The sequence below is a fragment of the Euprymna scolopes genome, chromosome 37 (assembly GCF_053919585.1).
Source record: "Euprymna scolopes isolate OS-2025 chromosome 37, ASM5391958v1, whole genome shotgun sequence".
Lineage (NCBI taxonomy): Eukaryota > Metazoa > Mollusca > Cephalopoda > Sepiida > Sepiolidae > Euprymna > Euprymna scolopes.
This window is the reverse complement of record NC_136518.1, coordinates 15,015,977-15,031,999: the sequence shown is the minus strand read 5'-3', so window position 1 is coordinate 15,031,999 and position 16,023 is coordinate 15,015,977. Positions and strand designations below refer to the sequence as shown.

The window sequence follows — 16,023 nt, the reverse complement described above, 5'->3', positions numbered from 1 at the left end:
AGTTCAAATGTAATGTGAACAGACATCTTGCTGCTCGTCTCCCTTCATAATATCCCTGCAACTTATGTCCCTGATAGTAGTCCCCTACTTCAAAGTGGCACTGTGCCGTGCTTGGGGTGAAAATTGAATTTAAAAAAAAAAAAATTCTCTTATTTTTCTAATGAACACTGTGTCCTTACATGAGTAATATCTGCTTGGTTTGATTGTTTTGTTTTATGGCATATCAACCCTTTTGAGTTATTTAATGCCGAATCCAGAGATTTTGGAAAAAGGTTTTTTTTTGTAGAGTAAAATTCTTGTTTTTGACTTTGCAGAATATGATTGAGTTTTGCAAAAAGAAAAGAAAAAAACAATAACATCAATGTTTGGTGCATTTTAGGAAACGAAGCAATTATCTTCAGACAGCCTAATCAAATTGCATGTTTGCAATGCACATGAATAATAGGCTTGCTACGAATGAGAAATATTGAACCAAAAGAGGTAAATAATCCAAGAAATGGAAAATATGTCTACCCAGAATTCAATTTGTTCACTTGTAAAAAATAATGCTACGAGATTTCCCGTCTGTGACATTGATCCACTTGAGTTTTTCCAAAAATAATGTCCATAACAGATATCAAACTCCCTGGTTAGTGATTTGTTTTTATGTCCATAGATTAGTAGTTGATTATCTCGAGTGGTCTTTCTGGTGTGATCTCAGTGATATCTATATATATTCCAGCAGAGGGTCCAGTTAGTTTTCTGTGTGCCTTTCATAGAGAGATCATTTCTGAGGGTTTTAGCTCATGGGTTGTGTTTGGTTGAACTTGTGTTTTGATTTGGTCATGCAGAAAAATTCTCATTTGCAAGTCTGTTGGTCAGTAGAAAAAAAAAACGACTAACATTATAAACTCCCAAAAAATAAGCCTTTATTATTTATTTTAAACTGGATTTGTAATTTTAATTTAGAGGGAGAATTTTTATGAAGCAGCACTGACTAAGACCAAATTGACATTGCAATCAGTGTCAGAATCAAACCATGACCTTGAACTGACACAACAAGCAGACAATCATGGTCTGTGCAGCTAATGTAACAGCACGTATGGTGACTATATGCAAATACCGAGCCGTGTTCAAAATCACGTCGCGGTAAGGAAAAAGAAAAAAACTAGAAAAAAAAAAAAGGAGAGAGAGAGATCAGAGAGAAGGAGGATGATCACGTTAGAGATGTGGGTGATCACACAACCATAACGAGAAGTCACACGTGACAGGAGAATGAGAAAATAAATATTGCTATGTACTCTGCTACAATGTGTTGGGTCTAGGCCTGTAAACGTGTGTAACGTTACACAGATGCATGTTCATACATCTAGTAATATATACATACATATATATATACTAGCAGGACCAATGCACTGGCATTGCCTGGTGGAAAGCTAGCACAAAGCCAGAATAAATCCGTTGAAAGAACCCCACCCCCTTAAAAACAAATTAAACTATAATATTATGTTTCTAAGAATTTACAATTGGTTGATGGATTTAATTAAAAATTTAATTATAATAAGTTAAAAATTATATCTCTAGTGTCTCCTGATAATTAAATTATCTTTATAATTTGAGTAAACTTACTTCCAACTATATCCAAAATTCAAAACAGTAGAGTGCAGAACTACACCTCTGTTTTTTCCTGTCAAAATACGGCGACTGTAACACTTGACGAAAGTCAATTGAAACATTGTGCAGATAGCACTCAAGATGAAAGCAATTGCCCGATTAATCTAAATAATATAAACTATAATTATTTTGTGCAAACAAACAAACAACTCAAAAGTATAGTGACTAGTGCGACATCAGTAACTCATTGCATGATGAAAAGCATACAATCCAGTACCTTTGAGAAAAGAAAATAACGTCATTCTTGTGGTCTTAAATTGTTGCAAATTAGTGTATTACTGCTCTAATTAATAACCATTCATGAAACATCAAAGAAATGTGACATTTCCAAGAGTTTCAAAGTTAATCAGTTCTTCATTTTGGCATTTTTCAGTTGCACTTAAATGATCTCATCTAGAATTGCAGCCATTTGGCATGTGTGTGAGGTGGTTATGTCAAATAGTGTCACAGAAATCAGTTCTATCTGCAAAGGAGCCGAATGAACCCTTATGAATTCCAAAAATGGTGCTACTGCACTTATTGATCTGCGCTATTTTTTAAATAGTATTTTCAAGCTTAAAATTTTGATATCTGCTTTTATTAAATTGTAAGGTTAAAATACAGAATAGGTACAAAACACGTTCTCCTTCCCATGTTAAGAATAGCTTTCTAAATAATATTGTTATTAATTCAGTATTTATCTAAGCTAGAATGAACGCCCGGCAAAGTGCGATCATAAAGTACACTAAATTATGATATTTTAATTTTTGTAGATTTTGTATATACTATTATAGATTTAATGTTCTATCAATTTTTATATATCATAACGTTACCATTTCAAAAATAAAAAAATATATCCATATGACTTGGGTGCATTAGCTTGAATCAAAACCAAAATAAAAACTCATGAAAAAAAAAAAAAAAAAAAAAATATATATATATATATATATATATATATATACAGTCCTGGTCAAAATCATAAGACCACTTAAGAAAGTAAGCATTTACGCATATTATCGAATTTTTAATCAAACAAATGGTTGAAACCATTGCCAAAAGGGAAAATATGATGGAAAAAAAATGAAATCTGCTTCATTCGAAACCTTAACCCTGACCTAATAATTTTTTAAAAAACAAACATTTTCACCTGGTCAAAATGATAAGACCACTTTAATAAAATTATTGATCTAACAAAAGGCAATTATAAATTACTAAAAAGGGTCTCAGTATTTAGTATAGCCTCCATTATTACGAATTACTTCAAAAATTATCTTCGGCATGCTTGCGACTAAGTTTTTTATCAGTTGTGAAGGAATTTTATTAGTTGACAATGGCAATACCATGTTCTTTTTCAAAATCTGTAAAACCACATTTGAAATCATTTTATTTACCTATTTAAATAAATCAAATGAGTGAAATGAAGAAAAGTGATTGTGTTATGTAGTAGGTGAAACAAAAGAAATTATTTTTATTTATCTATACATCTATGTGTATTATTAGTATATCTATCGATCTAGTTATCTATCTTTTTATTTAGTTGTCTATCTATCTCGATCTAGCTTTCTATCTAATTGGCGAGATAAACAAGAGATGAGATATGAAGATGTTTTGATAAAAGTTGTCAAAACATTATTAAGCTATAAAATGGACAAGTTGCACCAGAAGCTCTAAAAATAGCTGACCGGAAGAGTGTAGTTGTGACCAAGTGATCAGGTTAGCTGGACATAGTCAGTTGGAATTTGGACTTGGAACAGAGCAGTTGGGTTCTTCTTGGTCTCCAATGTGAGACAGGTCATCTCCCTCTCAAGGGAGAGGGGGGTTGAAAGAGACAACCGTCAAGCTAACTGTTCTGTTCCAAGTCCAAATTCGACTTTGTCCAGCTAACCTGATCACGTGGTAACAACCACGTCCTTCCCATCTGCTATTTTTAGAGCTTCCAGTGCAACTTGTCCATTTTATAATTCAATAATGTTTTGACAACTTTTATCAAAACATCTTCATATCTCATCTCTTGTTTATCCCAATAGATACATAAATAGCTAGATCAATAGATAAAAAGATAGATATATAGATAGATTGACAGACAGATAAATAACAAATTTGTGTTCCACCTACTTCATAACAGGGGGGGGGCAGGAGATCTTTTATCCATCTTTCCTCTTTTACTTTCTCTTAATATTCTCCTTTGTTTCCATGTCTAAACATGTGCTCTGCAGCATGTTTTTTTTTTACATGGTAGTCACCACTTATCAAGGCCCAGAAGCCACTTGGGGATAAGGGTTATTGCATGTGCAGTAATCAATGGGATAATATCGTAGTAATCGTTAGTAATAGATATTTCATAAAGTGTCTTACTGAAGGGCGCGGTTTAGGAATTTGTTTATGTTGGACTTGAAGACATCCAAGTTGTAGTCAGGTGGGAAACAGGCAAACGGAAGAGAGTTCCACAGGCGTTCACTTCTAAGAAAGAAGCTTTGTTCATGGAATCTACGTTTTGATTTAGGTACAGATAAAGAGTGGGGAAAATTATTGACAGTGGTTTCAGCTAGACAGGTATTGTGTATGGATGAAATTGTAATTATAACACCTTGGCCAAAGGAAGAGGGAGGTGTAGTGAGCTGAAAATATCTCTAGCCAGAGTCAGACCACCCTAGAGATACTCTCTTTGTTTGAGATATGTACACATTCGTTTTTCCCTCATTGCCTATTATAGAGTAAATATACCTATCTTAGACACAATGTTATCAGGGAGAGCGTTTATGAATATCAGGAATACCAGAGGTCCAAGGATCGACTCTTAAGATACCCCATCATTAATATTATGCTGTATGGATGTACGTCCATCAATCAAAACCTGAATTTTAATCTTTTCTAAGAACGATCAATAAGGTTTTACCTAGTTTCCACCTTAACATTTTCCATTTGGATATGCTGAAAGCGAATATTGCATTTAAATTTTCTGCAAATAAGTAGTTTTCCGGATATTAAACAAAGTTGTTTCTTGTATTATTGCTGGTAGCATCTTGGTGCGCACGTAAATTGATCAATTTTTAAATAAGGAAATCAAATTTTATATCTAAAGTACAAGCGTCACCATTGTGAAAACATTCTGAAATAACAAAGGAGATGACTCCAAATCGAGATTTTAGAAAGCTATTCTTAACATGGGGAGGGGGACATAGAAAAACGTTTCTTTAGTTTTGTATTTCATAGAGGCAGGGTATTCTGAACAAGTGCCTGGAATAATATTACACAGAGAGAGAGAGAGAGAGAGAGAGAGAGAGAGAGAGAGAGAGAGAGAGAAAGAGTCTATTATAACATCACAATGCATTCTAATGGTGAAATTCTTTCACTTTTTAATATCTGTAAATTTTACACTAAGAACATCAACCAATGTAAGTGTGAAAATTGGTGCTTGTTAAGATAGAGTCGACAGGTCAATTTTTTTTAATATGTTGTTTTAAGCAAAAAATAATATTACTTAGTTAATTGTCATGTTGTTGCGGACCGGGATATAATAATACCCTAACTCGCCACAAGAAAATAATGAAATGAATGGAATTGAAGGAAACAAAAACTCAATCGATGGATAAGATAAACGTCGTTTATTTACTGTTGAAAGAATGAATGTTTTAGATATAACATGTGTTCATGTCCGCGCGGGTGTAACCATTGTTCGTTGCGGGACTGGTGTTGTAGAAAGAAAAGGAAATGTGTGTTCATCTCAAGTTCGAGTCACTATTGTTTGTTCGCGCGTGGGAAAAGAAGTGAGTAATGTAATAGAACGAGAAATGGCAGTCCATCGTGTAGACAATGAAAAGGATAGAGGGTTGACGTTAATTAGCAGTCAGCTACGCGAAGGTGTTCTCAGGGACCAGTAGTAGATAGAGAGAGAAAGAGTGAGAATGTGTACATACGGTCTGTTAGCTTTTTGTCCCACATAGTAGCAAGTGGTGTGAGGTACGCGCCTCCCGAAAGGGAGGCAACGGTTCGTCGAACCTGTCAGCCCGAGAGCTGGTCCTAAAGGAAGAAGCCGCTTGTTGCTCTTTTTTTTATAGGTGTTTCCGCTGGTCTTTTGCGCTTGTGTGGATTTCCTTTGAAAGGGGAAGTGACGTCGTCCTTGTGTGTGTACGTGTGCGCGTGTGTGAATACATGTGTGTACGTTAGCGTGTGTGTATATACACGTGAATGTGAGTGTATGTACGCGAATGTGAATATATGTACGTGTGTGGACATGGGCGTGTATGTTTGTGTGCGCGTATGTACCTATTTACTATGCCTCCCCACGGGACAGAGTTAGACACCAGGGTCGTTTTTTAACGTGGAGAAAAGGTACAAAAATAAAAATTGTCTTAGTCGTAAAGGATCTCTCCTCCACCGAAAGAGAACAAGAAATAGAAGTGCAGCATCTGAAGAACAGATGGTATTTATTTGCTCCCCCACCGAGCAAATTGGGCACAAGGCCGATTTTTAATGTGAGGAGTGAAGGGAGGGGGAAGGGGAAAAGGGGACCAGCTCCCGAGAGGTGGGAAATGAGAGCTGGTTAAAGGTCAGACATGTGGGGTTGCCCCCACATCTGGTCTTTGCTAGTTATAGCTAGTCATAGCTTGCAGCATCTGCCGGAACAGATGGTATTTATTTGCTCCCCCACCGAGCAAATTAGGCACAAGGCCGATTTTTAATGTGAGGAGTGAAGGGAGGGGGAAGGGAAAAAGGGGACCAGCTCCCGAGAGGTGGGAAATGGGAGCTGGTTAATGGTCAGGCATGTGGGGTTTCCCCCACATCTGGTCTTTGCTAGTCAGAGCTAGTCATAGCTCGTCATAGCTTGCAGCATCTGCCGGAACAGATGGTATTTATTTGCTCCCCCACCGAGCAAATTAGGCACAAGGCCGATTTTTAAAGTGAGGAGTGAAGGGGAAATGGGGACCAACTCCCCGGGGAGTAGGGGAGCTGGATAGTGACAATTGGTATGAAGGGTTGCCCCTACATTGACCAAGGTCTTATATGTGGAGTTGCCCCCACATATGGTCTTTGCTTGCAGTATCTGCCGGAACAGGTACTACACTTTGATCTTGGCCCGAAGGCCAAGTGTGTGTGCGTATGTATATGCCCGAAGGCCAAGTGTGTGCGCGTATGTATATGACAAGTAATATAGCTTGAAACGTGAATGTGTGTTTTTGTGTGAGACTAGGAAAGGCTCGCGCAATGTCGAAAATAGTAATGTATCGAAAAATTACGAAAATTAATCGAGTAGAACAACTACTATTGTGTTTTTAAAAGAAGTCTACAGTATAGATGTTAGCCGCCATAATGCGTTCCGAGTTATGTCCCTTATGTGTAAACTCTTACTTTAAAATATCTAAGAAAAATGGGCACTTATGCATGACAGTTACATGAGGCGAATGTTTGTATTTTAATTTCAGGAACCGCCGACAGATGTCGCTTGTCAGGAGTCAATAACTCTTCTTTTTCTAAAAGTTAATGCAAACTAAAATTATATTTTTATACAATTTTTCTGTACAAAAAAAAAAAAAAAAAAAAAATTCTAAAACCAATCTACAAATGCTTCGTGTTTTTATCATATTTATTATTTCGTTTTCAGTTGAATCACTCATTGAAAAAAATTACATTAATACATTAAAATTATATTTTGATACATTTTTTATACAATAAATGCTTCGATTTTCATATATTTTTGTGTTATTTATTTCGTTATTATATATTTTTGTGTTAGTGTAAACACTTGCTTATATTTGAGGTTCCTCAGGTTCATATGGCCGCTAGATGGCAGTTCCCTTTCTAAGAACAGGGATCGATAACTCGTCTCTGATGCTAATATGTAACTGTCATACAGAAGTGCCCAAAGAAATCAATTATTACCCAATTATCCGTAAAAATTAATTTTAAATAACTTTCTAACGGTATTATTATACAAACACCGTGACAGCGTTAGGGTTAGGGTTAGGATTAGGGTTAGGGTTAGGGTTTAGGGTTAGGGTTAGGTTTAGGGTTAGGGTTGGGGTTAGGGTTAGTGTTAGGGTTAGGGTTAATTCGCTGTCACGGTGTTTGTATAGTTTTACCTTTCTAACTAACTAATACTAACTTAAGCATCCAAAAATGTCTAAATTATATATTTAAAATATTAAATTAATAAGTCACGAGTGGGTTTATATATAATATTAAAAGAAAACAAAACAAACAAAAAAAAACCTAAAAGATCTCTAAGGCAGTAACATTTAATTACTATTTTTTAAATCAGAAAATTAACTAATTAAAAAAAAACTTGCAATGTTTACACAATCTAGTTGAATGATGTTTGTTTTGGTGATACGAGGAAAGGGGAGTTAATAACAGAAAATTAATTTATTAAAAATACTTCCTACACAAAAACAAACAAATCATAATAATAATAATAATAATAATAATAGTAATTTTCTCCTCCAAAATATACTTATACAGAACTGACCGCAGTTTGAAATTTTGAAGCGGGTCTTTACTTCTGTAATATGCAACACCGGCATCGCTGGCTGTGTAAAAATCCGCCATGTTAGAATTTGAAAATAACACAAATTCTTGTTGTCAAGTCTGCAGTAAATAAGTCACCCTGTCCGATTAGTGTAATATAAAACTATTGAAAATATCAAAATTTACCATTCATTATTTTGGAAATATTATAAAATTATTTTTTTTCAATAGTTTTCACGTTTATTTATTATTTATTCGAAATTGGATCTCGTCTTATTTGTATAAAAATCTGACGTCATTAAATAATGGCGGACTCGTGCATAGGAAAAAAATATGTCAGGTCGACCGCCTAATGAAAGGTGAGTTTAATGTGTCTTTACATTTGTAATTTATCAAGAAAATATGGTGGTTTCATCAGTGTTATTGTTTTTGACTTTTATTATGATAAGTTGCTCCTCAAATTGTTAAACTGGTTTATAATAATAGTCACAAGTTTGACCCAGATACCAAATTTCCCTCTTGTATTTTATTTCGGAGAGGAGAGGGGAGCTGCTGCGACTGCGTTCATTTTTATCCATAAACTGCATTTGTCAATAATTAAAATATCTTGTTTATTTTTTTTTTATTATTATTATTATTAATATGAATAGATAGTTTTCATGTTTAGTTTGGAAGGATATATTTAATTCACTCAGAATTGCTTTTATGATATTCATGTCTGTATTAAGTACTGCCTTTTTTTTATTATTTAGGAAAGAGTTTATTGCGGATGAGTTATATTATTTAAAGTCTTCATTGATAAATCTAAAAAATATTCAGTTATTATAATGCATCTAACGTGACATGTTTGATCTGGAAAATTTATAGCAAGTTAGTTACACACACACACAAAGCCATTGTTTCATTGATCGAAGGAAATCGTTAGATTAACAAGCTCTACTAATGTATTGAGCACCTAAGTAAATAATGAAACCGTCATAATGGATTATCGTATAAATTGTGTGTGTGTGTGTGTGTGTATGTATGTATATATATATATATATTCTTCCTTTTTGTAGCGAAATTCGATAATTGAAATATTGAATTTCAAGTCAAACTAATGACATCTAATGAATTGTCATGTCGAAGTAATTAACATGTCCAAGAATTACGAAAAACTATCAAGTAGAAAATGAATTATTAATGAAATGTTTTGGAAGACAATTAGGGAAAATTAAGGGTATTTTTTTTTATTTTTATTTATTTATTTATTTATTTATTTTTTACGACCTGCCCCAGCGTAGTAATACTACTGTTAAAGCCGTTCTTAACATGGTGGTTGGGTGTTTATACTACGCCGTAGTATAAACACCCAACCACCATGTTAAGAACGGCTTTAACAGCCCTAACCTGGAAAGACGTTCTTAACATGGAGGTGGTTGGTTGGTGTTTATACTAGGTCAAGTCATAAAAAATTACGAAATTAAAGCTTGCAAAATTGGCAAAAGATTGTTTTTTCTGGAAATATTTGCCTCCCTTTTGAACCCTCTTTTTATTTTTATTCATTTATTTTTTTTTTTTAAAAACTCAATTTTCGCTAATTGTCTTCGAAAACTATTTTCATTAATTAATTTTCTACCTATATTTTTTTTTTCGTGATTTTTGGATATGTTCATTACTGCGGCATGATAATTCAGTAGATATTGGTTTCACTTGAAATTCAATTTTCGAATTTCGTTACAATAACGAAGAACCATCAAATTCTCGTTTAAAACGCAACTGATGCGAGTTGTCTGCCCTTGATGTATGAATCATTTTGATAAAAAATTTCTTTTTTATTGAATGGACAATATTTTATATATATATATATATATATATATATATAATCGAATAAATCTGGAATATATATATATATATATATATATTCCAGATTTATTCGATTCATAATTGTTTCTATATTATGCAAGTGATGTAACTGTCACACACACACACACACACACACACACACTATATATATATATATATATATATATATATATATATATATATATATATATGACTTCACACTGAAGAAGATCGAAGGATCGGTTGAAAATGATGTGCTTTTGAAGTAAACATTGTTGGTTTTTTTTTTTTTTTCAAAGGACTTTTTGTATTCCTACACGTCAACACACAGGAAATACAGAAAAGATATAAACATTCATATATTTTTCGTATTGATTTTCTATTCATACATATTTAAATTATATATATATATATATATATATATATATATATATAAGCCTGACGAATTCTCACGAGAATGAAACCTGGAATATTCTGTGTAGCTTAATTGCCATGTATATTTGTATAACTTATATACTGCAATAGTATTAATACACGAGTAGAGTTTAATAGTGGCAGAAGGTAATCGGCCTGGTGAGTTCTTTGGGAATGAAACAAACGTTTTTTGTTTAACTTGTTATATGCATATTTTTTTATTGTCTTGATTTCGTTAAACATACTTAAATGAGTGGAAATTCATTAATTTCATTTACCTTTTCGTTAATCTACAACAGCTCTAGATTATCTAACTTCTCTCTATTGAGCTGATTATATATCTGCAGAATTCTGGGCGACTGGTTTTAATTCATATGCTTTAATTATGGTGCTTCTTGTGCGCCTGTTAAACCGCGCTATTTTTAAATAGTATTTTCAAGTTAGTTATACGATCTTTTTTGTTGTTCTGGCCATATTGCTCTATCTGGTAAATTGCTCAATTTCTTATTTGGCTGGGATTGTCTTTATAAAATACTAGCATTTCAGCCCGGCGTTGCCCGGGTGTTTGGAGGTGTATGTTGAGCAAAAAAAAAAAAAAAAAAAAAGAGTAAATTTTTTTTTAATTTGACCCCTATTATGACCCCTTAAAATTTATAGTTTCGGGCTCAAATCACTTTATTAAATTAGATCCAGGTTCAAGGAACCTATATCTAAAATTTCAAGTGTCTAGACCCAAAATTGTCGGAGGAGTTTGGTAGAGTTCTTAAAGGTCAAATCGTTGAAATTTGACCCCTTAACAGCCAAATTTCTGGCTGACACCCGTCACATCGATTTTCCCAAATCTCAGTACCCGGTATTTCAAATTTCGAGTCTATAGACTAAAAATTGACAGTTATTGCGTAGGGAAATGTACACAGACAGACAGATACGTTCACTTTTATAGATATATAGATTACAGCCAATAGCATTTTGTAAGACCAATAATCACTGGATTTCCATACCAGTAGATATATTGCATTACAATATTCTGAAGTGTGTGTGCGTGTATATATATATTTATATAAAATGGGTTAAGAAATTCCAACGAAAGAAAGATGTATATTTAAATAAGGGAGTAGTCACCAACAATGTATTTTTTGATATTATTTTATTATTCCGTGTCTTGGTTTTTCATTGAGAATTATGTTTGGATCATTGTAATAATAATAATTATTACAATGATCCAAACATAATTCTCAATAAAAAACCGACACGGAATAATAAAATACTGTCAAAAAATACATTGTTGGTGATTACTCCCTTATATATATATATATATATATTAAAGTGTGTCTTACGTTTAATTTCCATTGGGGACTTTACGAATTATCTACCCTTGATAATAATTTATTTTTTTAATAAAAAAATTGTTTATTTATATAAATGTTTGTTTATTTTCTATGTTTAATTATAGATTATAAATTAATCCTACATATGTAAATAAATAAGTATACTTGTCCACAAAAATGTGTTTTCTTTCTCTTCATGACGATTTCCGTTTCCTAAAAGGAAAAAAACTCCCGGAAGCTTCCCCCCCCCCATCTTATTATTTTTTTTTCAATTCTTTGTTTCTCAAAAATAGACTAGAGATGTCGATAATTGTTTATTAAATATTTAAATTTTTTTTATTTTTTTAGAATGTAACATTTTTCATCTGGAAGCATGTTTATGGCTTTTCACTAAAAAAAAAAAAAAAAGAAACGAGAGAAATGCTAGTTTTTAAAAGTCCTCGAAAAGCTGCGACGATGAACGATTTTATTTGAACATGGCCGCCAACAACAAACAAACAAAAAAAAAAAACTTTTACTCGAACATTTTTTTTAAAGATAAATCTTTTTGTTTTAAATATTTCTTAAATAAAAATGTTAGAATTGTTTTAGTTATGTCGTAGAACTTGCGTTTGTTAAACAAACCTTATTGTTTCATTAAATGTCTTTAAAAATTCATGGCTTAAAAAAAATTGTACAAATTTTTATTCAAAACATTTGTTCAATGAATAGTAGTAGTAATATTAGTAGTAATAGCTTACTACTTATTTCGATTATATTGTTTCTTTGGATGCCTCTTGTTCAAAGTATACACATTCAGAAGGAAAAAACAAAGATATATATACTACTGCATATAAATTTAATCGTTCATTCAATAAGGAGAAATTACATCATTAGGAGTACGAGATATATATGCTCTTTATATTTCCTTCTATACATAAGCTCCACCTCAGATGTTGAGTTTTTTATTATCCCGATAAATCTCCTTTTAAATAATTTCTCTTATTCTTCTTGGTTCCCTCGTATATATGTAATTTCAGTATTTAAAATTTAAGGTAAATTTTTACCATGTGCCCTAGCGTATTATTAGCACCCCAACCTCCCCATGTTAAGAACGGCTTTCGAGGATGGGGGGATGTTTATTCTGAAAGCCGTTCTTAACATGGGGAGGTTGGGGTGTTTATAATGAACTGGGGCAGGTCGTAAAAATTGACCGAATTTAAAATAGAAATCTAAATATTAATATTTACAGATTAATCTTATCTTGATAAAAGAACATCCAACATCATTATTCATAAATAAGAAATACAAGATAAAGTGAATTCTGTCCTGATTCCATGGAGTTTCAAAAAATGTAGTTTTTTTTGTTTTTTTTTTGAATAGTGAAATAATTCACTTTTATATTCCTTGTTTATGAATAATAAACTGTAAATCATAATATGTACAATTTTAACTACTTTCATGCATACACATGCACGCACACATGATCAGAACGTGCTAAATATTTCATGCCTTGAGTATAATGATACCTTTTTAAATCGTTAGTTTAACATTTATTTGAATAAAAAAAATCTGAGCATATTTTTGATAAGCAAAAAAAAAAAAAAGATTAAAACAAATATACAACGATTAAATGTTACCAAAGCCTGATAAGTTACTTAGATCCACAGGGATAAAATTGTTCTTATTTTAACTTATTTTAAAGCGTTTATATATTTAGAAACAAAAGCAGTATCAAGTTTGAATTAGAATGAAAAAAAATGTCTGGTTTGACAATAGTTTTAAAATCGAAAGTGAAATAAAATACTGGAAGAACATTTTTGTTTTGTTGGCTATGGTAAAAAATGCCTAGAAATAGTTTCTTTGAACATGTTTTGAAATCAGTAATTGCATGTAAAATAGAAAAATGTATTTTGTCTATACCAGATTCACTCCTAAACAAATTTAAAACATTTTAAGCAATGGTTATAAGTTTTACATTAAAAATGAAAAGATTATTGCTCCTTTTGAATATTTTATTGTTTAAATTAATAATAAAAATATAATATATATTCTAAATATTTCATCTGATAGACTGCAATAATGTTAGAACTTTTTTACCTTTTCTAAATTCATCCAGTTATTAGAATAATTTTAGCTTTTTTAAAACCTTTTACATAAAAAAAACGTATATATAAATTAAACAAACTTGTTTATATTTTCAATGAAATTTAAGAGGTCATTAGTAGTAATAGTATTACACATTTAGAGTATGATAATTATAAAAAAACATTTTATTTATACATTGGGCATCAATGTCAACTTTATATATAGGAAAAGTGGATGATGAAAAAAAAATTAAATTGATATTTATTAATCCATCAAATTCAAGCAATATGATAAAATAAAAAAAATGCATCACTTGATAGCATAAATTTATGCTAACTAGTCATACATTTTTAAAAATGTTTGTGTTGATGTAAAGAGTATGAATAAGATGCATGCATAAAGAATTTTTCAGTATTATAATTCTCTGCTTGAATTTGATGGATTAGTAAAAATTGTAATTTAATTGCTCTATTATATTGAACTTTTGATAGGTTCCAATTTTACATCATTTTAAGGAAAATATGGATGAATCTTAAAACAATATCTACAGAGACAATTATTTAATCCATTCATTTTTTTTTCTTGAAATAAGTCTACATATCTCATAGGTATGTTCATGCATTAATATGTACTGGATTTACTCCTAAACTAATTAACATCCTTATATAATTTGAAAATAACTGGTTGGCATAAGGGACCCAAATGTGGGCTATGTTTAGTTTTATGTAAAGGGAGTGGAAGCCAGTTGTAAAATTACAGAAATCTTTGAGTTCTGAACTTCAAACAATAGTTGTTAAATAATAATTTTGCCCAAATTTCAGGAAGGTTTATAATGTGGACACCAACCTCTCATTTGAATATTCAAATGTGTATTTAATTTAACAATTAAACCATATTCTTTAGATTTTAATTTCTTAAGCCTTATAAATATTTTCTAGACTCAAAATTGTGATAAAGATCTTTTTTTCACATAGGAGTACTGTTATATTTGGTCTGCTAAATCTCATTCGAGGGTTCTTGATAAGGTGAAGAAGCTAATTTGATTGGCTTCACACTTTTTTTGCAACTTCTCTCTCACAGATATGATGTTGCTAGTCTGTCTTTTCTGTAAATACTATTATAGAAAGTGTTCTTCACAATTTTCTAATTTATTCCTTGCTTCTTTTATTCTAGCTTGTTTGACTCGTGGTCTCCATCAATTCGCTGTTTTGATACCTTGTCATACAGCTTCTTATTCCAGTATCTTTCCGAGAACTGCAGGGTTGTGGAACTCTCTTCCTGCTGACTATTTTCCCTCTACCTATAACCTTGGTCTTTCCAAGACTAAGACCAATAGACGTATGCCTTTTCGATAGTCATCCTTCGTTCTAGTTAGTTCCTTACATTAATGGTTTCATGTCTTTTCTGGAACAATTTTCATTAAAAAAAAATAAAATAAGAAAGGACAATTTTGCACCACTTATGTTTCTCTAAAGAAAATTAAAATCAAGATATGATGCTACTAAACCTTGCGTGCTGTATTCTTATTCTAATTTGATTAGAATTCATTATGATTTCCATCTATTACCCTCTTTGCATTAAACTAAATTTAAATATAGCCCATATTTGGACTCTTATGCCTAGTAGCTGTATGTACAAATATATAAACAAACCTAACTGTATAAATATAAATTACCTAATTACTTTGCTCCTCATAAGGACAGTTTGTAATGTAGGAAGAACCTAGCTTTTCTAAAAGGAGCACTTGTGTAAAAAAAAAAAAAATTAACAAATAACACATAGGGCCTCACAAGGAAATTTATACCCTTGGTGGCAAAGCCAACAATCTAAACCATTTTTAAAATAACCTCCTCCCTCGCAACTATTGTATATTCCTAGTCCTGTACAGTTATAGCAGGTCCACCCTCACAGGCTTTACCTTCTCTCTTTGAGAAGAGGTTAGTTTATTTCTAATCGCTTGAGGCGCTTCTACCAGGGTATGCTGGCTAGACTGACCAGGCATGTTTTGCAGGTCAGAATGCTCCTTATCTGGAGTGTTGTCTCTTCAGTCCCACTTTCCAATCTTTGTCACGTTTTTCTGCCATGAGAGGGAGATAAATACTGACCTTCAAGTGTAGAGAGTGGGTGTTGATGGTCATCTTTTGTCTACTCTACTCTTGATAACTGGGTACATCTTGAACCCTTCGTGTAAGCATTGTTTCTTTCATTCTTCCATCATTTGTCCATCACTTTCATTAATGGCAATCACCACAATAAGAATTCATTTATGCTATGGAGTACCCTACAATTTTAG

At 32.1% G+C, this 16,023-nt stretch overlaps 2 protein-coding genes across 24 annotated transcripts in view; one reads left to right on the top strand and one right to left on the bottom strand.

Moving 5' to 3' along the window:
* Window positions 1–8,199, bottom strand: part of LOC145261100 (tectonic-like complex member MKS1) — a 474,527-nt gene extending 466,328 nt beyond the window's left edge. The window contains exon 1 of the mRNA XM_080119317.1: window positions 8,099–8,199. Within this exon, the coding sequence (XP_079975443.1) occupies window positions 8,099–8,178 (80 nt within the window). The 5' untranslated portion in view covers window positions 8,179–8,199. The remainder of the gene's footprint in view (window positions 1–8,098) is intronic.
* The window catches only part of LOC145261098 (uncharacterized), a 446,786-nt gene that overhangs the window by 75,626 nt on the left and 355,137 nt on the right, over window positions 1–16,023 (top strand). For 17 of the 23 annotated variants that reach the window (XR_013864412.1, XR_013864410.1, XR_013864411.1 and 14 more), the window contains exon 1: window positions 8,368–8,456. The exons of 1 other annotated variant lie outside the window; for it this stretch is intronic. Coding sequence is in view for 19 of the 22 variants with exons in the window: in XM_080119315.1 (XP_079975441.1) it covers window positions 8,431–8,456 (26 nt within the window). In the remaining 3 variants the exon portion in view is untranslated. Of the gene's footprint in view, window positions 1–8,367; window positions 8,457–16,023 lie in introns of those variants that run through there. 5 more of the 23 variants (XM_080119302.1, XM_080119307.1, XM_080119301.1 and 2 more) reach the window with 3 other exon arrangements.